Raw genomic sequence first — 23,777 nt, forward strand, 5'->3', positions numbered from 1 at the left:
GAGCTCTTATGTACCTGATTTAAGACCAGGAAAGCAAGATATCTGAATCTCTGCCCTGTAAGATGCACAGAAGGCAAGGCAGCATTTCCCACCATGGTGGTGCACCTGCCAGCAGCTCATCCCTCCCCATTACCATCATGGAGGCAGTGATGTTGAGCTCTCTGTTCCTCATCAAACACAGAGGTTGTGTTAGGCACGCTGCAGACAGAGCAACTCATCAACTGCCACACCACGAGCAACAGGGAGCTCCCATTTTTTAGTTTTGAGAAGCAAGACAGACAACTCGTTCCTAAATCACTTAAAATTTCTCACAGTGATATTAAGAGACTGCACCACTCCCTCTGGCATGGAATCCCAGAAGTACAATTAGGCCAGCTCTTATGCTTTTGATAGTTCTTGTAATATTTATTGCTGGCATTTAAAGATACCCCAGCTCTTTGTGCCCATGTGAAAATGTTGCCTCTGTCAAATAAAGGCATTTGTGGCCCTCCTGACCTGTAATGCTGCAACTGCTCAGCTTCACTTCGCAAGGCAATTCCTTTCAATTAAAGGCACTTGTGGCCCTCCTGACCTGCTGCCCAGCTTCTCTTTTCCAAGGCACTTCCTTTCAAAGGCTCCATTTAAGATGGGTCATTACAGGAGCTAATTATCTGGAGCAGCGGAGAAAAAAAATAAATAAATCACTATTTCAAACACGAAAAACCAGCTACTGCAGTAGGACTGAGCTGGCTCTGTCAAGCACTATTAACCCACCTGCTTTCTGCTCATGGCTGATATCACCTGAGAGCCCAATCCCTCCTGCCACGGTCCAACCTGCGCTTCCGACGGCTCCGGGGAGAACCCGGGATGTCTGATCCCAGCCCTGCCTTCCCTCCAGGAAGGCTCAGACCAGCACACGCTTTCTCAGTCCTTGGCTCCCATTGAGCTTCTCTCCTCAGGTAGGAGCAGCTGCTCTCTGCTCCTCCCAGATATTCCCAAGTGTGTTTTTTCCCCACCCCTTCCCATAGGGCCTGGAGGTTGTTACAGGTGCAGAAAGCCAGGCTGACTGTACAGGTTCTGCCACAGCAACATGAAAGTCTTTTTTCCTCCTTTATCATCCAACAAACAAGACAATCCCCAGCGCTCCAGGAGCTGATTTACTGGGAGCAGCACCAACAGGAGCCTTACAGAAATTTATTCTACAATAAACCTCGCAAAACCACTTAAATTGGGGAGATCGGGTTCTGAAAAGAGTTATCAGAAATGGAAACATCTGAGCTGCTGTTCAGGGACTTTAACAATCACCTACATCATTTTATTAACCCTATTCAGGACATGTAACAAACAACATAGCAGTCAACTGTCACAGTCAGAAATGACATTTGAATTCTTATTAAGAAATAACAGAAAACACTCCTCAAAAAAGAGGAAGAGATTGCTGAGGAAATATTTTTTCCATCTTTCCAACCAATTTTTCAATCTTACATGATGAAAGACAACTACAGAGAAGTATACCAGTCATTTCTTTCTTCTTTAATACTTTAAGTTAAAATAATAATTAAAAAAGAATCTTTTTTTACTGTACATCACATTTCTCCTCTCCCCAGTGCTCTGTTTTTTCTTTCAGGAGGTTCAGAGCCCACTTGCCATCAGGTGGGAAACTGATTTTCTTCTGAGTTCTGCATACAGATTGGTGAACATCAGAAGGACCCTCTTTGATTTTCACAGTCTGTACCCACAGCAGAAAAACGAGTCGTTCTCCTGAGCCCCTGGGAAATGTTTTGAAGTCTAAAAGAGATCAGTGAACCCACTGATGGAACATAATTAGTAGAGGGATTCCAACACTCTTAATGAGAGTGTTTCAGGGGGAAGGTTTATCACATCCATTGTTTATTCCAAAATAAGTATTTTAATTTTATTGCTTTAATTATATATTTTAAAATTCACTGCCTAACAGACCCAGATAATAACTGATGGTGTTTCAGCCAGGTTGTTTAACCCCCCTTCTGCTCAGATATTTTAGCAAGTCTGAACCCTATGACAGTCACAGATGTATTTATCTAAAACAGCATCGATCATGTTAAAGGTGATGCTTCTAAGCCTTTATGATTTGCTCAACATTTCAATCCTGTACTCTGAAAAGCCATTCTTGCTTCTCAGATCCACAGTTTTATTTGGACTTGATAGTGAGAGGAACCTTAAGCACTGAAATGTCTATAAAGTTCCACATTCTCATCTCAGCCTTGCTACACAAGAGAAGAGCTTTGTTTCTTTCTGGTTTTATTTTAAAGGTTTTTAATCCATTTGAAGATTTTGAAGTTCTACATCACCTTTAAGCATAAATAGTGTCTATTTTAAAAATATGATTCACTACCATCCACCTGCAGATTCTTGCCAGGGCATCAACAGATTCTAGCAAAAGGTCACTTGTTATTTCCACGAGCCATCACACCTTTTTTCCTGAAAGAGAGAGAAAATACTCTGTAACCAACCGACATCAAGGCACGAGATGCAAAAACATTTCTTAAAAACAACATTTCTTCAGTGAACTTTCATTTTTTCTGCTGCTGTGAATCATTCCTAGAAGACTTCCTCGAGTTATTGCTGGTGCTCTGTGCCTTTCCCTTTGCCAGTCTCACCGTGTAACTTCTCCTGATTTTAAGATGAGACACCTTCCTTTTCTAGCAGCTTTCTAAGGACAAAAAAACCCCACACAAGTTTTGGGAAAAAAATCAGGCATAAGTATTGACAGTCCAATACATGCAGGAAAACTAAGGGAGAGCTCTGGGCATTGCATTAATTGACTGAGATCGACTCCACTAATTGACTTCATCAAGAAAGCAGCTTATTTTTCATTTCTTCCTCTGCCCTGCCTTTTTTTTTTTTTTCCTTTAAAAAAATGGTGGCAAGGTAGAGAAAAAGGATGCTGCAGATGAACAAAGAAGTTTGTTTTGGAGGAAGCAGGCTCTTTAGGATGCCTGGAACCGTGAAGGTGTTTGAACCAACTTCCAACACGCTTCCCATAAATGTCAAGCAGCGTGTGCACACCACTAAGGGGAAGTGTAATATGTAAAAATCAGATTGAGCCTGCTGATCCTAAGGCCTTGCCTGTCACTGGGATGAGGAGGATGTCTGTGGAACAGCCCCTCCCAGCACGATGCTGTTCTTGTCAGTCAGGGTTTTCAGCGTGGTGGTGGCCGGGGACTGCAGGATTTTCCGTGACAGCCTCATCCTGCCGTCAGTGGGATCTCGGCCAAAGTATTTCACCTGGTGAGAAAACAAACCACTTCTCAGACTGTCAAAGAACGTGGTGCCTACACAGCAAGAGCACGACACTTAAACAAGATCTATATTGGGATGATCAGGCCTTTAACCAGCACAGAATGGGAATCCAACACGGCAAAGTATTTTCTTCATTAATGCAAAATAAAAAACCTCACTCGAATTCTAAAATATGAACAGCAGTTTATTAGCACTTTAAAGTTAAAAAAATACAATTACCTGAATTTCTTGTCCAACTTCCAATCCCAGGGCACTGGGGTGTTTAATCTTTCGGAAAATAAAAAAAAAAATAATATCAGAGTGATTAATTTTGTGAGGTCAGTGATAAAAGTTCCTTCTTTCAGGAATTCTTTGTGCTCCATTCCAGACAATCACAGTGGCTGAGCACTACCTTAGGAACAACAGGTTTCTAAATGTCACACAGAAAAACATATTGCAGAGCCAAAGAACTCGGTGATGTGCACAAAAGCCTTGTCAAAAGGACAGTGGCAGTTGAGTTTTTGAAGCTCTAAGTCCAGGGTAAGCAGAGTTAAACGAAAGGGTGCTGCTAATCTAACAGATTTTAACCTGGAAATGGACTCTAGCACAACAGGAAAGTGTTAGAGCTGTGCTAATAAGTTAAAAAACAAATATATAAGTGTCCATTTGATACTTGTCTAAGGATGATTACCTTTCTTTGATCGAGCTGTGAATTATGAAGCAGTACTGGTGTCATGTTTGGATAGAGTTTTACCATCACTCCCGAATCCCTGCAGCAGAAAACAGCACAGTTACTTCAAAATGCACCCAGAAAAGCCTGTATTTCACTTTGCATGTTGTCCCCAGAGCAAGCATTAGGAAACTAATATACAAAATTTTACTCTCCCCTTCTTAAAAATCTCGTAGCAACCACGACACGTCTGCTCATTTTTCCTTAATTAGAAGTGGATGGAAATTTCCTATTTCAGGGCACAACATTTCAGTAATAGGTACCATTTTACAGGACAAATATTGGACTAAGTGGAAAGGAAATCTCTACCACCTCTTTCAGATACAAAGGTGAAAAAAGGCTTGAGGTTTTATAATTTGTAGAGGCATTCTAGAAACCAAAGAAGCAGCAGAAATAAACAGCCTTATTAGGACACAAAACATTTTCAGCAGAGGAAACACCAGAAATCAGGCTGGTGACGTTGGCACCTGCGTAAGTGGCACGCTTAAAAATCAGTTATTTCACATCATATTTACATATCTGTGTAAATTCACTAATTTCTACTTCTACTCCAGAGCAGTTTTTATACCTTATTTCAGTTATCGTGGCTGTATAAATCGCACCAAATTCCAAATTAACTTCTTGCTGTAGAGAAGGGGGGGAAAAAAAAAAAAATAAAAGATTAGGACAAAAATATTCCCCCAAAAGCAAATTGAAAACCCAAAAAAGGATGTCTGAGAAGTGTGTCCTTACATCATCTTTGCAGATTTCCCCAATAAACTCCCTCGCTTCGTGCATGGCGCCGGGCGTGGGGGCAAACACAGAGTAAGTCTCCTCATCCAGCTGACTCACAGTCACACCTCAGAAAGGGAAATTTAAGGAGAGGGTTTAGGGGAACGTTTCAGCAAGCAGCAAACCCACAGTCAGAAAAGGCTTGGAGAGAGAAAAATGATTTTGCACCGACTCTTTAAGATCTCAGAGTTTCAATCACTTGAAGTCATCTTTAATTTAGGCATTAAACAGCTTTATGTGCAACCCCATTCCAGATATTTTCCTGGATAAACTTGTGGTCCACATAGGAACACAGAATTATTTTTGTAGTCCTTTCGGGGTAGGAAAAAAAATTCTTGAAAGCATTTTGGGTTTTCATGAATGAATTTCCCAGAGATTTTTAATAAAACCACAGCTTTCATAAACAGCTGATGGAAATGACAGTGGTTTGGAGCCACAATGGTAAAATTCCTTGCACCTCCAGAGCAGTTTTCTGGCCAAAGGACTGCACCAAGGGGAAATAGGATTTTTCCTCCTTTTCTCCACCCCAACCCCCTGAGCAGCACTAATCAAGCTGGCAGAGCATTAAGAGTTTCAAGTCCCATTTCCCTGCTACTCTACATGCATCAACCTTTTCCCATTTTTACTCTGAGCATTGGAATACCTAAATATACAAGTCTGAAACAAAGGGAAACACACTGGGATAAATCATCACAGGAATCAAGGATGTCTCACCGGTCTGTGCTTGAAGCTTTTTCAGATTATAACCCCCAGGACCGAGGAATCTTAATCTTTTTGATAATGGAACGTGGATAGTTTCTGAAAGAACATTTAAAGAGACTTTGAAATGCTAAACAGAGCCATCTTGAAAACTACCACAAGAAATAGGTCACATTAAGTCAGGTTTTAGTCTTCTATAGCTACCTGTAATATTTGCTGAACATGGATGTAATTACATCCAAGAGCTGAGATAAATGAAGACACAGGATAGACTTTGATGACTGGAAATTACCTCAAGCCACACTGCTGCTGACATGGAAAATCAAAATGGGTACAGGAGTTTCACAAAGCTTCACTTTAATCCTGTTTTCTGGTGTACAGGGAAATAGTGCAGTGCTGCCCCACATGGCAATATAACCCCTGCCCCCAAAATAACCAAAAACCCCCCATAAATTAAAAATAACCCCATAGGGCAGAGGCAGAAACATGTAAAATTCGTTTTAAAAAGCTGGTTTAAGAAGTTTACTGTTAAAGAGGTTATCATGAAAGATATGAATTCACACCACCAACATTACCTACAACTGGTCCACTTTCTTTCCTGTTGGGTCTGGGCTTTGCCAGCGTTTGGTTCATGATATGTAAAATCTCCCTCTTGGCAGCTGGAGGGGAAGGAGAAGGAAATCAATCATTTTGTGGAAGCTTAGAATGAATTGATGCAGTTTTTGCTATAAATTAGATAAATATCTCCTGATAAAAACCTGCCTCCTGCCTAAGTGGAGGATGTCTCGTGGTGACTGAGCACATTTCAGCTGCAGCACAACAGCACAGTTATTGAATTTATGCACCTAGAACACCACATACTTTTTATTTTGGGGTATTCCTGAGATAAATCAGATTGCTGATAAGAGCAACAGCTTTGATACACTGGCCTGGAACTTCAGCTGAGCTGCTTGAAGTGGTGCACCACCGAGTAGGAATTACTTGTTCTTACTAAAATCTCGCTGTCACAATCAAGTTGAACATTTTCCAACTAATTAAATCCTTATTAGAGCACGTGGCTTCAGTTCTCCATGTGCTTCAAGAACACTTGAGCTGTACATGTCAGAATACAGAGAGCAGTAAGTTACCCTGGGAAATACAAGCTGGATTTACGGGAAATGAGAAGAAGTTTGCTGTTCTTTTTATAGCATTATCCCTTACCCACAAACTCCCTGAGGTGACACAGACTTGTACTGAAGTTTTAAGAACTCACTGCTCAAGAAACATTTAAAAATGGGCCTGAAGTTACTTCAGAGTTAGTTTGGATCTTATTTATTAAACCAAAGCCGTTTTATCAAGATAACAGCTTGTTTTTTTTCCCCCACAATGAGAACAAAAAATTATTAGTTTATTACTTGTTTTCACAAAACTTAGAATTTAATACAATTTATCATTCCATATGATAAAATGGGTGCAAATACAAATATGGACCTACTTGTGGCTTGCTGAATGGCTTCCATGACAATTTTTACTGGTATTCCTGGCAGTTTTAGATCAACCTTGGGAAAGAATGAAGTCACATCAGTATGTCAGGATAGCTTTTTTAACACCTTCTCAGATTTAGGAAGATTCAGTGTTACCATACCTGCAGGGCAGTTATTCCTTTATTAGTACCTGCCATCTTGAAATCCATATCTCCATAATAATCTTCAATTCCCTGCCAGCACAGAGAGAAGAAAGCAAATTGGAGTGATTTGATCCCAGTGCCAGGTCTCACTATACTAAAGGTACACTCTGTGTTTCAAAAAGTCATAAAATAGTTCTGAGGCCTTGGAATTACTGCTGGGTTTTTCTTCAGCCTTATTTTGTTGTGCAGGGTTAACCCTGTTCCCTTCTCTCCTTAGAAATTAAGAGCTTTTGTGGACTAGTTTCTGAACAACAGAACCAGAGTTGATTTTGTGCTGTTGGTGGTTGTATCACAATGTGCATTTTTCCTCCCCAGCAACTCTCCAAACGCTTATTCTCCATCCAATATATCGTGTTTTTCAGTAAATTATTCAAGAAATATTAACCTCCTCCTCCCAAAGACAAAATCTATTGGAAAAAGAAAGCTCACGAAAGCCTAATAACTAATTACACAAAATACAAGAAACGTGACTGGACATTTCTTGGAGATTTTTCAAAATAAAGGAGGAGTCTGAGAGACAAACCAGAAAACTAATATTTCCAGCAGCAGTATTTCAGAATTAACTGGGTAAAGTGTTACAAAAGAAGGTCAGAAAAGGTATTTTACAGGATGAAGCAGTAACACTCACCAGGATGTCTGTCAGCAGCCGATAATCCTCAATATCCCCCTTTTCCTGACTGCATTTGGTAATGAGACCTATGGCTACACCTGCCACTGCACTGGACACTGGAACTCCTGAGAGCAGCACAAAACAATTACATTTTTGAAGCCTTTGGTCATTTCTAGATCCTAAAACACACGACCCAAAGCAGTTTATCCTTAAAAGTGCCGTATTTTGTACCTGCATCCATCAGTGCCAAACTTCCACCGCAGGCAGAAGCCATGGAGGAGGAACCTACAGAGTTGGGACACAGGAAAAGGGATTAAACAGTGAAAAATGGGTCTCAACACAAGCTATTTTCCTCACTCTGTAGCATAAAAACGCCCCCAAATATTTTATGAAACTCATGATTTATGTTTACATCTCATACTGATACAAATGGAAAGGTCCATTGTTCATGACCACGCACATGCTTCTTATTTTAAGTCCTTCAAATAACAGAGCTATTAAAAACATTTATATTGAAATCTATCACCTCTAACCCGTTAAGAACCAAATTTAGTCTTTGGCACTAGTTTAAAAATAAAAACCCAATACCATTAGACTCTAAGACTTCAGAAGTAACTCGTATTGTGAACGGGAAATCCGGGGGAATAACCGGTTTCAAAGCTCTTTCTGCCAGTGCACCTGTTGAAAAACAACCCCAAACACTGAGTGATCCACAAATAAAAATCAGATGAAATATTAAAACTTGCAGCATGGGACTCTTCTGGTGTGAACTCACCGTGTCCAAGCTCTCTTCTGTTCATACCAGTGACTTTGCCAATCTCGTTGGTGGCATAAGGTGGAAACTGGGAAGTAAAAAAAACGTGTGTGCAGAAAATTAACCCGTGTTTTTAAACACACGCTTGGAAAAAAAAGCCTTTGAAAGTTTTGGGGCATCTCAAGGTAAAAACAAATGAAAAAAAAAAAGAATCAAATCACCAGCTGACTTTTATCAGTCACTTAGTTTGCAAGCCTGGATCAGTCCAGGCAATGTTTGGTAAATGTTTTACTGCCACAGAACAAAGGGGAATAAAAGCAGTAGCGAGGGAGCTGAGAAACAACATGACAAGCTCCCTTCAAATAAACTTGTCAAACAACATAGCAGGAGTGTTATTTCTGTCCTACAGATAATGGAACAAGATATGCCTGTAGGAAACACTCTGGGCGAGTTCCAAAGGCTGAGAGAGATCCAAGATGTAAAAGCACTTATTTACCATGCCAGCTGAGCACATTAATAGAATTCATCAAAAACCACAGTGCAGGTTCATCCTGATTTTGGCAACAACCTGCTCTTAAGGAGCTCACCTAATGTTAAGTTATTCCAACTTATACAGCCTTTTTAATATTACAAATTACCCAGTGCTTTTTAGGAAACCAGCACTTCTCTTCTGATCAATTCACACATGAATTAAAATAAATACATTTTAGCAAAGCTGGAGATAATTTATATCCTTGGAAGTGATCAATTTAAAAGCAAGCCATGAAGCCCTTCTGTGAATCATGCAGAAAGCTGTGACACAGTAAAGCTCTCACCTCATAATGCAGCATGAAGTTTTTATCTTTTATGCCACTATTAATTAAAAACAAGACCATGTCAAAAAATGAGCAACCAAACACTTCTTACATACAACAGGTAATTCAAGGTTACATTGTTCTGCCCACAAATGGACCCAGGGAAAACTTACAGATCAATACATTTGCTGATCACCCACAATTACCAAAATTACAGAATATGGACAAGCACCTCCAGGCCAAAAAAATTTAAGTAAAGTAGAGCTGAGACATTAAAATGTGAAAGCTCCCACAGTGGTGGGATGAGATCACTGAACTGGAGCTTTGAAGGGAAGGAGTTTCACTTCAGCCCTCAGCAATAAAAAGTGTTAAAAGCACAAGGACTCACTTGCTACAATAAGAAATTAAGTTTTCCTTGCTCTGTTAAAAAGAGAACACAAATATTTAAAATACCTAAACCAGACTGGATGTTTCTCGTAATACTCTCCAGTTTCAATATTCCCTTAACACAAAATACCTGTCACGGTCTCTCAAGAACAGGCCACTTCCAAGTCTAATTTAACACACGTTTCAGTCCTAAAAACTGTATCTATGTGAAGCTGAAGGGACTTTTATCACATGTGTTTTAACTGCTCCCCCTCTTCCTACCCCTGCCAGAACACCAGAAGGTGTACCTACCTCACCACTGTGGAGATGAGATCTGATTTGACACTCGATTCCAGGGAGTCGAATGTGACTGTACAAAGCACCTGCAACAAAAATAAACCAAAGTAAAAAAATAAACTCCTTTTAAACAACTTTTACTGTTTAGGAAGAAGCAGAAAGACTTTCAGCAACAAATAAGATGCCGTCACCAGCCACTCCTACAAAGTTTCTTCCTCCTTTTCACAGACATTTATTATTATTCTGTATTATTAAACTGCTAATTAAAAAAAAAACAACTGAGCTATTTCAGAGACTGGGCCAGATGCAGCCACACAGACCTGCAGTGGGTGTTATTTTTAGTGGGATAACAGGTAACAACACTCAAAAGTAAATCACTGTTTGCAACTACCACCCAAAATAAGTGCAATTAGTCAGATCAATGGCTGAATCTTATCGGAAAAGGAGCTAGAAAAACACAGGAGACCAAATCTCCAGTACAGTCTTAATTCAAGCCACCCAAGAGCTGACACTTTAGGCAAAGAAGAGAAAAAAATATCTCATTAATGCAATTCTTTGGGTACAATTTCCCTTTTTAGCTCAGGTTCTGTAGAAGTTCCTTTTAAAGGATTTCTCCTCCACTTCCCAACCCACACACCATTTCTACTTATTACATTTACATGAGAGGAAAAAAAAGAAACTTGGCATTTAAATGAAAGACAAATCTGTCAGCTTTTGGTAAGTCATTTATAGTTTCTGGTGTTTAAATGGCACTACCTGTGTTTGACCCCTTTGAAATAAGGCTGATCCATGAAGCATTTTGAACATGTTCACCTCACATTTAATGTCTCTGAGGGAAGTCAAATCTCTCCCGTCACACCTGAAGGAACAGGGAGAAAACATGAGATCAGTGAAACCCATCTTGGATTAAAAGCTGGCAGATACACTAATTCAGCAGGAGTTTGACTGAGTGCTCACCTTCTATATTCGTTCAGAACGAGATTTCTAAAAATATCCTTTGAAACCACATTGAAGGATTCCATGATTTCGTAAGGCTCAGCCTCTGGGAATTTTTCTGGGGATAAAAAAAAGAAATTGCATCTGAAGTTGGAACACGGATTTTACAGCCCTTTTTACTGTAACTCTTGAACAGTGCTAATTCCATTTAAGCACTCTCTAAATATTAAGAAGGCAGAAAATACCTTTCAGCTGCTCTTCTGTTTCCAGCCTGATTTTGTTAATTGCTTCATCTCTTGAAATCTAGAACACAGGATTTGCAACCAGTTAACTCTACAGGGCAGAACAACAACACACGTTGGGGTTTTGTCGGGTTTAAAGTTTTGTGGAATTCAAGGAATAAAAACCAGGACTGTCACGCATATTCAAAAATCAATGATCAGGTTTGGAAGGGTTGCAACCTCTCCTGGCAAAGGCACAGACTAGTTGAGACAGCCCAGCACCCTGCCCATGAAAAGTGGCCAATGCTGGGGAATCCACCACTTCCCTGGGGAGATTATTCCAATGGCTGATGGTTCTCCTCGTGAAAAACCTCCCTCTTGTGCCCAATCTCCCAGCAGTATCCTGTACCTACTTCCCCCCTCCTTTTAAAAAGGGAGTCTCCATCTCCACACACTGCAAATAAATATTCTGGTAGATAACCACTGACAGAACGATTTATTATTACTGTTGCAAATATATGCAAGGAAGGAGAGGAGTTTATATTAACAGCAGCTTAAAGAACTAAATCTTACTGATTGAACTGTGATAGTTATTAAAAAATAATGATATAATGCCTGGAGCACTTACTTTGTCATGGCTAGAATCTGTGAACACTGCATAGATCTTGTTAGAAGCAAGTCTGCACAAAGAAAAGAGAAAAGTTTTAAAAACACAGCTTAAAAATCCTTTATATAATTGAGGGGTTTTTTTTGGAAGACTCAATATTTGCTTTCATTAGAAGCACGAAAGCACCACATTTACAAACATTCCCAGCCCCAGCTAGATCTGCATGATCTGCTCTGAGCTTACTTCTTGGCACACTCCACGACCTCCTCGGGAGCCCCGAACAGCTTCTGCACGGTTCTCTTGGCCACGCCGCGCTCCTTCACCAGCTGCTGGATGCCCTGGATGATGTGCTGGGTGTGCTTCACCCCCACCTTGATGGCGTGGCAGAAGTCCTGCTGCAAGATGTTCTCAGCTGTTGCTTCCAGCATAACTACCAAAGGAAAGGTAAAAATGCAGTCATTTGCTGGTTTGTGGTTTGAGAGCAGCTTAGCTCGACTAAGGAAATCCAGATTAACACCAAACTGCGGGAATTTGGTTGTTTCTGTCGTGCCAAAACACAAGTTTCAAGCATTAGGAATATTTGAAGAGGCACCTATTTGATTTTCAAGCCCTCAGTGGATCAAAATGAACCCAACACTTACCAACTTGGCTCTGTGGAGCTCCAGCGACAACCAAATTCAAAGCACTGGAAGCCATCTGCTTTCGAGTGGGGTTGATAACAGTCTCCCCATCCACCAGCCCCACCCTCACTGCACCTACAAGGAAAAACCCCAGGAAATTATGGTTATAATGAGGAAGTTCCTCGAGGCATCATCTTACTTGGAAATTTATAGATCTAGCAGCAATAATTAAAGCTGTACGTTAATTTTAAAATATCAGCACGTTGAGTGTATATTAAGGACAACTGTGGAAGACAAAGTTATCTGGTTTCGAATTACTTTTGGGTACTATTTCTGGGTGAAGACAATGCCAAGTATTATACACACAATGCTGTGAGTCTACTGGGCTTTTTTTAGTCATTTCAGCACATGTTTTCTAGAAAAAAAAAAAAAGGCAGGTGACAGGAAAGTACAGTTAAATATTTGTTCCTGGCTGGGTCATTTCTTTTCCCAAAAAATATGCATAACTAAAATAATCTCTTCTTGAGTTCCTGGAGAAAAAGTATTCTTATCCAGCTATTTTCAAAACAATGCTTTTCAAGACTAAGCTACTATTAAGAAGAAAATAATTTATTGGTCTCTATACTCCACTATTTCTGCATTATAAACCTTTCCAAAAATTTATTTAGTCCAGGAAAAATAATCCTTTTAAGTGCAATAATCCTATCCATTGTAAAATTATTTTTAGTGCTTGGAATTCAACATTTAGATTCAGCTTCTCTTTAAAAAAACTAAAGCAGGAAGTGTGGTCTAGGTCTCTCATTACATTCAAATCATCCCTAATTTCAAGGTATTCACTTACCAATAGGACCATTCCAGGGGATATCAGACAGTGCAAGTGCTGCAGAAGCTAAAATGAGACATAAAAATGTGGATTAGGAAAAGTGGATCCGGTGAAATCCCACACAAGCAGTGATTCCTCCCAGCCCTCTTACCTCCATTAATGGCCAGAATATCAGGATCATTGACACCATCTACTGCTAAAAGATTACAAAGGATCTGGCATAAGATAAAAGACAATGAATAATTGTGACCTACACATTTTTTATGAGCTGTCAACACAAAGCTAAGGACAGTAAAACAGAACATTCCACATATCCACACAAGCCCAGACTGCAAATGGAAATTTGTGCAGGTATTTAAAGCAGAAAGCTGACAAAACCCCCCACTAATGTATAATATTGTGCCATATATAAAACATCTACCACTGGCCTTCCTTGCCTCTGTTTTACAGAGGAGATTTCAATTGTTTTCTTCTATCTGGACAACAAAATTTGGAAAATAGGATGTAACAAAAATCCTTTAATGACAAAGTAAAAAAGCAGCATTACACTATTAGAATGGTTTGCCAAGTGTAAACCCTCCCTGGACATTAATCAAAATCATTTTTCTTAAAGCAGTGCCTGTGTCATGTGAAATTTTCATTGTCCATGCCCCAGCTCTCCATTTTGGAGGTAACATGACCCACCTGTGTATCATAAAAGTATCCTCCTGGGAAGAGAGGTCTGATTGATCGATCTGCAGAAGAAATAACCAAAGTCTAAGAAGCAGCTGGTTTCCAGTAGTTAATATTCAATTTGTCTTGCAATAACCTGATCAAATTATTTAAATGAAACACCCCCAAAAAAAGGCAGAGAACCCAGAAAGAAATTTAGCATGATGTATACAACCCTAAAATTCCAATCAGGACTGACAAACAAGCAACTACAGCTTTATTTCCTGACATTACCACAGAAACCCAACTCTGCAAACAGCAGTTCTAAACGACTGCATTTCCAAACACTCGTGAGAACATCTCAAAATACTTAAAAGACATTGTGACTGAAAGGTTTCAGCCTACCTATGACTCTGCTTGTAAGAATTTCTTTATCTGTGGAGCCGAGCTCTCTTCTCAGGTAGTTTGTAGGGATTCTTCCTGCTGCAGCAGCTTTCTGTCGATAGTCAACCTTGGAAAAACAGAACACATTCCTGCAGACAACTGATACTCACTGCAGAGCCACCCAAGCACTCAGAAGAGACACCTTATATATAATTTCTAACACAATTATATTTTATATGTATTTTATAATCCAATCCCTTGCTCAGAGCAAAGTTGACCCAGAATTCAGGTGACATGTATGAAACAGGCTCTGTTCCAGGGTAGATCCCTGAGGGACTCACTGTTGCTTCCCTGAAGGTGGAATATCAATCATGGAATCACAGAATGGTTTGAGCTGGAAAGAACCTTAAGGATGATCCGGTTCCAACCCCAACCCCGTAGTTCCAATCCTTAATAATCACAAGCCTTTTGAGCCTCCTAAACCAACTAAAACAGAATATCTGGGCTTGGATGTCGTGGCAAAGGTCACAAGGTCAAGGCACACAAGCTCCAGGGCTCACCCCTCATCCACAGAGAACGATCCTACACATCCAGACACTTTATCATGAACTCCAGGGTCTGTCATTGCAGTGCATTCCTCACTCCCCCCAGCGCCCTGAAGCCCTCCATTTAAGGATTCTGCTGCTAAATCTTCCACAAAAGATCACAAACCTAATGTTTTGGTAAGTACTTACCACTAATGGCATAAACTGAGACGGAGCAGGCTTGGTTTTGCTGACTGCTGTGACCATCACTGCTGTGTCACCCAGCTGGGTTGAAGAAAAAAAAAAAAAAAGATAAACCTGAAGTTACCTGCAAATAAAATAACCCCTGATGTTCTAAACTTATTCACAAACTAAATTATGAAAGACAATTATTCTTTGCAGGACACAACCCCATAAATCCACCCTTCATGCCAATATTTTTGCTTTTCAAACATAATTTTTTCCTATAAAACACAACTGTCTTTTCATTAGGGATTAAGTTGCTCCTTGAGTCTCTGTATCCCACATCTAACAGGCTCTGATACCCTAACAATGACTTGTAAGATGCAGAAAATTTGAAGTTGCACGACTTTTCACTACTTATTTTTTCTTACCTGAACAACAGCGCAACCATCAGCAAACTTGGCAAGTTTTCCAGAAGACAGCTCCATCTTTCTGAGGGAAAGACATAACCTGTTACTCATGGTGAATTCAACCAAATTCTCCAGCAATTCTGCTTTAATCTCCAGCCCCAACTGCACAGAACAAAGGTTACACTTCACACTTCACTTCAGGTACAGAAATCGAAATTCTTTGGCCGAAAGTGACCAAATCCTCTTAACTTGAACGAGATTTTGCCTCAAGTGTCCTGCTCCTTTCACCTTGAAGCAAAGCCTTGCAGCCACATTGGGTGTCACCTGGAGTTCCAGCCATTCCCTGGAGACAGAAGTGAATCACCACCGTTCCAGGTGGGATTCAGCCAGTGGGAAACACCCTCACAGGCACAGTGGAGCTGCCTGCAAATCCACAGAGCACCGTTTCCCACCACAGCAGCCTCTCTCCATGTTTCCTGCAGGCTCCCTCCAGGCACTGAAAAGCCACAATTAGGTCACCCCAAAGCTTATCCTCTCCAGGCTGAACAATCCCAGCTCTCCCAGTAGAGCTGCTCCATCCCTCTGATCATCTTAGTGCCTCCTCTGGACTCTCTCCAGCAGCTCCATGTCCTTCCTGTGCTGTTCCCCAGGGCTGGAAGCAGCTCTGCAAGGGGGGGGGGTGTTTCACCTGAGGGGTCAGAGGGGCAGAATCCCTCCCTGCCCCGCTGCCCCTGCTGTGGGATCAGCCCAGGATTGGCTTTCTGGGCTGCCAGGACACACTGCCGGGTCCTGCCCAGCCTCTCATCCCCCAGGATGAGCTCACAGGATCACAGAGTCAATCAGGATGGAAAACACCTCTGAGATCACTCAGTCCAACCTAATAAGTGGACCTTGAGCTATTTTGCCAAGGTGGCAAGGTACCCACAGACACCCATCAGCATCTCGATTCACTGCATCCTTGGGGCTCGTTATTCCCGGATGCCCCTAAGGGATGGCCAGGATGATTCCACCCATTGAGGCTCATTCTCTGTGTGTTTTCGAGCCTATCAGCAAAGATCGCCATCAAAGAACATCCCTAGCTAAGCTAATCTCGACATACTCCGCATTTCGCACCCGTTTCCCCTCACGTTTGCCTTCTCTCCCCCCGGGACAGCCCCTGCACCGCCCCCTCCCCTCAGGGCCCCTCACCTGCCGCCCACCTCCACCGTCACGGCCTGGTACTGCCCGGGCCCCGCCGCGGCATTTCGGGCGGGCACCCAGCGCAGCGCGGAGCGGCCCGGGAGTAGCGGCAGCCGCAGCGCGGAGCCGCCCGCGGGCAGGGCAGGCAGGACCCTTCGCCAGCGCGCCGCGGCCCCGCCGCCATCGCGGCCCAGGGCGCCCAGCGCGGCACGGCCGCAGCTCGTGGCGGCCGCCATTGCGCCCACGGCTGGAAGGGGCGGCCACGCGATTGGCTGCTGGCAGCGGCCCCGCGCAGTAAGATCGGAGCCCATTGGCTCTGCCGCTCCCGCGCCGCTTTCGTTCCGTACGGGCGCTACGGCGGGTGAGGGGGGTCAGGCGGCGCAGAGCGCGCGAAGGCGGGAACATCGCAACCCTCGACAACCCTTGAATTCTGAGGTAAAAAGTGTCAGGAAAAGGTTCTAGCCGGCGCCTGAGGCGGCTTTGGAGACAGTTCGGGATGAAATCTGGGGGAAAACCTGCCCAAACGGGGCTCGGAGCGAGACAAAGAACACCTGCACCGAGTGCCGCCTTTTCCCGCCAATGGCACCTCAGGAGCCAAGATGGCGCCTGGGAGAGTAGTCAGCGTTACCGCCAAAAATGCGCGGCCCTTCCTGAGGGGAAAAATACATGTGTTTGAAATTCCTTTGCCCCAAAGACCTTTTTCTGTGCCTGTTGTGTTCAGAGCTGTAATTCACTCACAAAAAAAAAAAAAAGCGCCCCAAAAAACTCGAACCCAACCAACCAACAAAAAACCCCAAAACACAAAAAACCCCCAAATCCTCACCACACACACACACAAAAACCCTCAAAAAACAAAAGACCCCCATACATTTCAAAACAAAGAATTGTGATTAACCCCTCTGAGTTCTTAAAGTGACTAACCTTACAGTTGTATTAGTTATAGATCCCAGAGCACAGTCTGGAAATGGGAGTGTGGCAACACAGCATCCAGAGATGCCAAATCCAAGATCAGGCTCCTGTCCAGCTGCTGAAGAGGCTCCTCCATCAGACCATTCCTCACTTTCCTCCTCGGTAAGGCAAGAAGAGGAATTTTTAAAACAGGAACACCAAAGTATTTTCCTAAGTGCACAAGGAGGGCTAAGACAGTTGTCATCTCTCATCACAGACTTGTGCTGTTACATGCTCAGAGAGCACCAGAATGTCACTCGGGGGACAATAGCTTTGTTCTTTCATTAATTATTCCTCAGTGGAATGCAAAATAAATTATTAATTAGCATTATTTATGTTATTTATGTGGAGATCTGATCACAGCAACAGTAAGATAGATCCGTGTGGGATTAAATTAACATTAATTGTCACACATCACTTTAAACTCATCTGCCATCTGGAGTTAAAGATTTAAATTTTGACAAATACTTAATAAAAAAACCCCTTAATTACTTACTACTCTTTTATTTCAAATGCTATTTTGATATTGCTTCTTGTCTCACTAATCTTTTCTATTTACTTAACTGAATTTTTCTGTTAAAGTTGCATTTACAGGAAACAGATTCACTGGCTGGTAGAACAGTCCAAGCAATAATTTTTCTTTTGTGCCAACATGTTTCTTATCTTTTTGGCAGGACACAAAAGAGAGAGACAAAACAATCAGAAACTTGGGATTTGGCTTGGGCATAAGGGCTGTTAACTTTGTCCACATTCAGAATTCATTGGTACAGTTTTATTGGGTACAAAAATATATTGAGTGGCAAAGCAAGAATGTTCCCAGAGTTTTCCCAAATTCACATTCACTTTACTGCTGACAAACAGATGATTGCTTGGAAAGTTTTTATGTCATTATTTCTCATTAAAATTGCTCTTCTCTAGCTCATGGCAAATTATACTGGCACTTTGTCTCAATAATTTATATGTAAAAGTGACAGAAGTGAGTGGGACAGAATGTCATCAGCAGTTCTACACAGCCAGAACTTGTATTCTGACCTTGGAATTCTATAGCTGAGATGATGTCTGGTTATAAAAAAAAAAAATTAAAAAAAAAATCCAGAACAACATAAAATATTTTTCAGATTATGCTTTTAAAAATAATGATTAACCTTTGTATTTTTTTTTATTTGAACATGAACCCTTTAAAGGGTTAAATTGTTCACAGACAACAGTAAACATTGAAAATAGATCTTTTGACTTAAAACAGAATGATTAAGTAGCTTTTTCCACACCCACCAAAGTGAGAAGTGAATGTTCCATCACTGTCATGGACTCACAACTTGTGGCCACACCACTGTAACAGGAACAGGATAAGGTAAGAGGCAGCAAATAAAACTAATGTTTAACCTAATAGAAACAGCAAAATTATGATTGATTTATTAAGAAAGAGTTGCATTTTATTTCCCTCTTCATTAAATTTTTCCTCTGGTATTTTCCCCTCCCTAGATCCACATTCAGTTTAATGATATATATATTATCCTGTTTCTTGTCCCATTCAGAAGGACACCTACAGCACACATTCTGTTTCCACTGATTAGGGATTTGTACTTATCTGGCCAAGCTTTTCCATTCGGAAGCAAGAGGAATCAGCTGGAAATTCAAACAACAGACCCAAAGCAAACCACAAATGAGTCCAGCCCAATGGAAGCACCTGCAGTGATTTAACATAAAAATCTTGAGCCTGCCAAGAACTTTTAAAGTCCATCCTCAGTATGTCTTTTTTTTTTTTTTTCTTGTAAAATGAGATTTCAGAGTGGGGATTTATTTACTGTATTTGGTAACTTAACCTCCATAATAATGTATAAATGCAGATTTCTTCTCAGAAAACCCTGCTAGAACCATTTTAAAGTCTCCCAGGTCACACCAAGCCCATGAATTTCTCCTGGAGACATTTGCTCTGAGGAGCAGTTGAGGAAAACACTGACTTCACCAGGTTCCTTCTGCCCTTGGAAGCACCCAAAGCTTGGATGTGGATGTATAACCATTGAGTAAATGCATCAACTTGATTTTAATATGCTTTAGATTATTATTAAAGCTTACAGGAGACCAGCAGTAAGTTTTTGAGCCTTTTCTAGCAGCCTCTGCCACACTGAAATAAACATGTTTAATATCTGTACATTACATTAATCCATCATTTCATGCTGAGTCTTACTGATATTTACCCTGTGGCTGTTAATAAAAATAGGTGTTTTTTTCCTTTTGGCCAGTATGTTCTTGCCCCATCCTCTGCAGCTCACTGGGTTTACTGGTGCACCAGAAACCTCAACTACATTAAAGTTTTCCAAGTTCCATGAGGGAATCAGTTGTGATCCACTTAGTCTCAAGTGATTTATTTATTCTGGCCGGGGTACATCTGTAGTTTATCACCCAGTTCTGTCCATCCTCATCCACTCCCCACCCTGCAGCTCAATAAATGTCTCATTTAAAGTGTTCCCAGACATTTGTAAAACAAAAAAGTGTGAGTATTTTAAGGAATGATTAACATAGAGCCAACTTTCATAACTAGGGACAGTGACCATTTTGCAAACACCCTTCCCACTGGATGACTTCTTATGGCTCTGATCCCTCCAAGTCTTAAATTTATATGCCACTTTATATAGAAGATTAAATTGAGCTCTTTACATAGTTTTGTCCTGGAGTTACATGAACTCATTTTTTTATCTGTTACGTTTTTTTAAAGGGCAACCCGTTACACAAACCTGGCTCTAGGAAAGCAACTCAAGAGGGCACTTACCTCAAAATCAAATAAAAAACCTCCAGCCTGACAGTGATTTCTTTCCCATCACTGCAGACAAGGACAATGCTGATGAGAAGTTGTACCTGTGACTGTTCCAGGAAAGCTCCCCAGCAGTGCTCCAACCACACCACCATGGCCAGGTAGGACGGTTTCTTTGAACTGATAAACCTATTTTAGCAGGATATGTAATCTCTCCTCCTAACTTTCTAAAGAAGCCTTAGGAGTGTTCATTAAAATAGCATGATTTTAAACCAAATCCTTGTATGTTTTCCTTGGTTTTCTCCCCCTGTTCTTGTCATGTTTAGCCCCACTTTAATTTAATGCCGTTCCCTGCCATACCTCTTGTGATGGCTTTCAGATGCTGCCGGATGTCCTGAGCTGCAATAACCCGAGTATGGCTCACTGTTCTTCAGGAAACTCCTTTGGACGAGCTTGGGGATCAAGGTGGGTGTAATCTTTGATTTGGAGGAGGGGTTTTACAGGAGGAATAAGGAGATGGGCTGATGACATCAAACAAACCACCCAGCTGGTCCCATCTGACGATCTTGGTGGGGCACCTGTGTCCCTCAGCCTATTTTAGGGCAGCACCAGCCCTCTTTCCTCTTTCTCCTGGTTTCCTGAGGGCTCTGTGCTGCTCTGCTCCCTGATGTCCCAGCACTCTGTGTTTCCTGGGAATGGAAGATGGACTCAGGCACGAGAGGTAGGTGCAAGTAGGACAGAGGATTGAACAATTGTCAGAGGACATTTTTATTTTCCAGGACAATTATTTGGGTATGATAGTAATTAAAATGTTTGTGTATATGCAGCCTGTATGTCATGCTCATACTTTTCTCTTTTGAGGGGTAAACTTCTAAGCCATTTGAGTTATGTTTTTTATTGTTGTGAAATCTGAAATTAGTGAAGAACTTCAGGAAAGCAGTTGCTATTTTTTTCTTGCAGTTACAATAGAAAACAACAGGAGCAGAATAATAAAGAAAATACTTTGGTCTGTGATTCTTTTTTTTTGTTGTTTAATTGCAATGTCCTTGGTCAAATATTGAATTAGAGCTGTAATGGTTTCTGGGAGCTATGGGTTTGGGTTTTTTGGCAGTTGAAACAACCTCAGTTCACTTCACCTGATGTCTTAAGGCTGGGATCTTCTGAAATGAAGTCTGGGTTCTTCTGATATCATTATGTGTACATGTGCTACAAGATTGTATTATTTAAGATTACATTTTCATCTGCTTAAAGGAGGATTATTCCCTTTAACAAACTCTTCCTCTTGAAGGAGTTGCCTTTGTATTTTATACCACTTTTTTATTGAGCTGCTTTCTCTGACTCCAGCTCCCTAGAAAACAGGAATATTTTGGGTCAGTGGAACAGGTGATGATTCCATGTGGGAGTCTGTTTGTATCCTCTTGCCTCCTGAATACACAGGCCTGCTTGCTGTAGCATTTGAGATTCTGCAAATACATCTTTTTAAGTATTTGCACGGTGCCTTTGAAGCAAAGGTGCTTTTTTGAGGTGGTAAATATGCTCTGGCAGGGGGTGTTGAGCCGGGGCTGAGGTGTGCGAGGCAGGGGGATGCTCCTGAGGTTTGACAGAGGGGAGGAATTAGGAGATGGACCTGAAGCACTTGTTGCTCGTTTTTTGCCATAAATGAAGGCATTTGGGTTGGAAAACCCTGAACTGGGGGGAGATTTATAACTGTGGCAACTTGTAAAAGCTGGGCAAGTACCACGAGGTGTAAAAGAACGTGTGTCAGGGGTTCCCTTTAGCTGAGGCAGCAGCCGGGGGCGTTGGAGAAACAATATTGAGGGGGGAAAAAAATCTTTTATTAGAGCAATATTCAACCTCCTGCCATACGGGGGCACTGCTCGGCTGAGCAAGGGATGTGCTGCTCCTGCTGGTGCCTGCAGAGTGCAGCTTCTGCCCGCACAACTCCTCCACGGCTCGCCCGGAAACTTGTGAAAGTAGCCCGAATATCGAGGGAATGGTAGAAAACAACAGCTTGTTTTTCATCCCGTATTAGTTCATACCTCTCTGAGGCAAATCCCCCACCTGACTCTTCAGGGTGGTCAAATGAAACGTGGGCAGGTTTGAGTTTGCAGGGATGGGTGAGTTGGCACAGAAAGTATTTTCTTTTCTTTGATGTGAAGAGAAAAATTTTACAGAAATCGCAAATTGCAAGGAATTTACAAGAGAAATGGTAAATTTTACAGTATTTATAAGAGATAGTGCTCTTCCCTTTGTGTGTGCAATGGGAGTGAAGGGGGCTGAAGAGAGACTGAGTTTCTGGTTTAAAAAGGAGGACCTAAAGGTGTGATTTTTTAAAGCCTTTTCAGGCATTTTTGTGGATTCTGAGCATTGAATGCTGTGTTCTTAACAAGAGTTGAGCAAAACTAAATTCTAAAGCACTCTGCTTGTGTGGGATAACTTATATACCTGTTCCCAAAGCTGAATTAGCACCACTTGTAACACTGCAAGTGACTTTGACCTGTATTTTCAGTCAGTGTAAAAAGAAATGTGAGTGAGCATGATGTGTGCAGCACGAAGCCTCCAGGTGTTTGTGCTTGCTTTCTGTCAGCTCAGTTTGGGGGATTTTGAGTTAAAATGATTTGTGTTCTGGCAAGCTCTCCCCATATCCCTCTTGAGGGCTGAGCACTGCTCAGGGCTCCTCTTGTGAGGCCACGCAGCTCTTCGTTGGTTGTGAAGAGCCAAAGGTCTGATTTTAAATGGCTAAGATGGGAATTGTGTTACATTCCAAGGAATACAAGGTCTGAAATGACCCAAGGCCCTGAATTACTGGAGTGATTGCAAGGCAAATTTGGGGGTGTGTCAGGTGGCGGCACAAAATCAGTCAGAAAAGGTGAATCTGGAACTTTTCAAATCCTTTGTTGAAAAGCTACTTGCGATTGTTTAGATTAAAATAGCTACTAAATAGTTCCTTGGGTTTTCGTGCTGGGTGTGCTTTCTTTTAACTTAGTGTGTTAATTTTAAAAAAGCATTTTGGAGTAAGAGAAGCGAAGCAAGGCAGTGACTCACAGAGCCTCTCTAAGGAGGAGCAGAGCCCTGGGAGCCTCCAGGGTGCTGGTGCTGCCACGCAGAAAGGTCCAGGTGGTGGAGAAGGACAGGAGGATGTCATGGAACAGTCAGAAAAAAAGACAGGAGCTGCTGGCCTGCCTGAACTTGTCGATAATTAAAGCATCTTAGCCATGGAAACCTGTTCCTTTTTGCTCTCTAGGAAACTCCAGGGGAAGTGTTTGCAGCTTTGTTAGGAGCTGGGTGTTGGCACAGGCCGAGCTTGCAGCAGTGCTGAGCGTGGTGGACAGCACTCTGGAAATAAAGCAGCAGCCACAGGCCGGAGCTGTTCCCTCTCTCTCCCCTCTGGCATCATGCTTTGCATTTTTCCCTTTAATTTCGAAGCAAAACTATAAATAGGAGTTGGGAACTGTGTGGATGTGGTGATGGATATGGGGTTTGTTTGCTGTTCTCACCCACTCTCCTTAAAAAGGAGGGTTAAGCTTAAATTAAGAGCTAATGATGGAGCAGTTTGTCATCCCGTGCCATGTCCTTGATCCATTTCCAGCGTGTTGGCTCCATCCTCTGGAC

General features: G+C 41.8%; 1 protein-coding gene and 1 long non-coding RNA gene across 3 annotated transcripts in view; one reads left to right on the top strand and one right to left on the bottom strand.

Moving 5' to 3' along the window:
* Positions 1 to 1,263: 1,263 nt before the first annotated feature.
* Positions 1,264 to 16,718, bottom strand: PNPT1 (polyribonucleotide nucleotidyltransferase 1). The gene is made up of 29 exons (XM_051792738.1): positions 16,475 to 16,718; positions 15,308 to 15,368; positions 14,904 to 14,978; positions 14,191 to 14,296; positions 13,819 to 13,868; positions 13,286 to 13,349; positions 13,153 to 13,200; positions 12,333 to 12,446; positions 11,935 to 12,121; positions 11,713 to 11,764; positions 11,109 to 11,166; positions 10,885 to 10,981; positions 10,684 to 10,786; positions 9,943 to 10,013; positions 9,286 to 9,322; positions 8,492 to 8,558; positions 8,305 to 8,394; positions 7,948 to 8,001; positions 7,735 to 7,841; positions 7,065 to 7,136; positions 6,915 to 6,978; positions 6,016 to 6,099; positions 5,456 to 5,539; positions 4,703 to 4,809; positions 4,539 to 4,594; positions 3,932 to 4,010; positions 3,481 to 3,528; positions 3,088 to 3,246; positions 1,264 to 2,439 (listed from the first exon to the last, which is right to left on the bottom strand). Exons 1-28 carry the CDS (start codon positions 16,699 to 16,701, stop codon positions 3,091 to 3,093), a joined length of 2,418 nt encoding a protein of 805 aa, XP_051648698.1. The 5' UTR covers positions 16,702 to 16,718; the 3' UTR covers positions 1,264 to 2,439; positions 3,088 to 3,090.
* Positions 16,719 to 16,810: 92 nt separating this feature from the next.
* The window catches only part of LOC127473366 (uncharacterized), a 52,380-nt gene continuing 45,413 nt past the window's right edge, over positions 16,811 to 23,777 (top strand). For both annotated transcript variants that reach the window (XR_007905389.1, XR_007905390.1), the window contains exons 1-5: positions 16,811 to 16,900; positions 17,403 to 17,536; positions 18,670 to 18,764; positions 20,241 to 20,326; positions 20,545 to 20,630. This is a non-coding gene — a long non-coding RNA (uncharacterized LOC127473366). The remainder of the gene's footprint in view (positions 16,901 to 17,402; positions 17,537 to 18,669; positions 18,765 to 20,240; positions 20,327 to 20,544; positions 20,631 to 23,777) is intronic.

Source organism: Manacus candei, unplaced genomic scaffold (genome assembly GCF_025592945.1).
Source record: "Manacus candei isolate 608988 ecotype Guabito, Panama unplaced genomic scaffold, ASM2559294v1 h1tg000035l, whole genome shotgun sequence".
NCBI lineage: Eukaryota > Metazoa > Chordata > Aves > Passeriformes > Pipridae > Manacus > Manacus candei.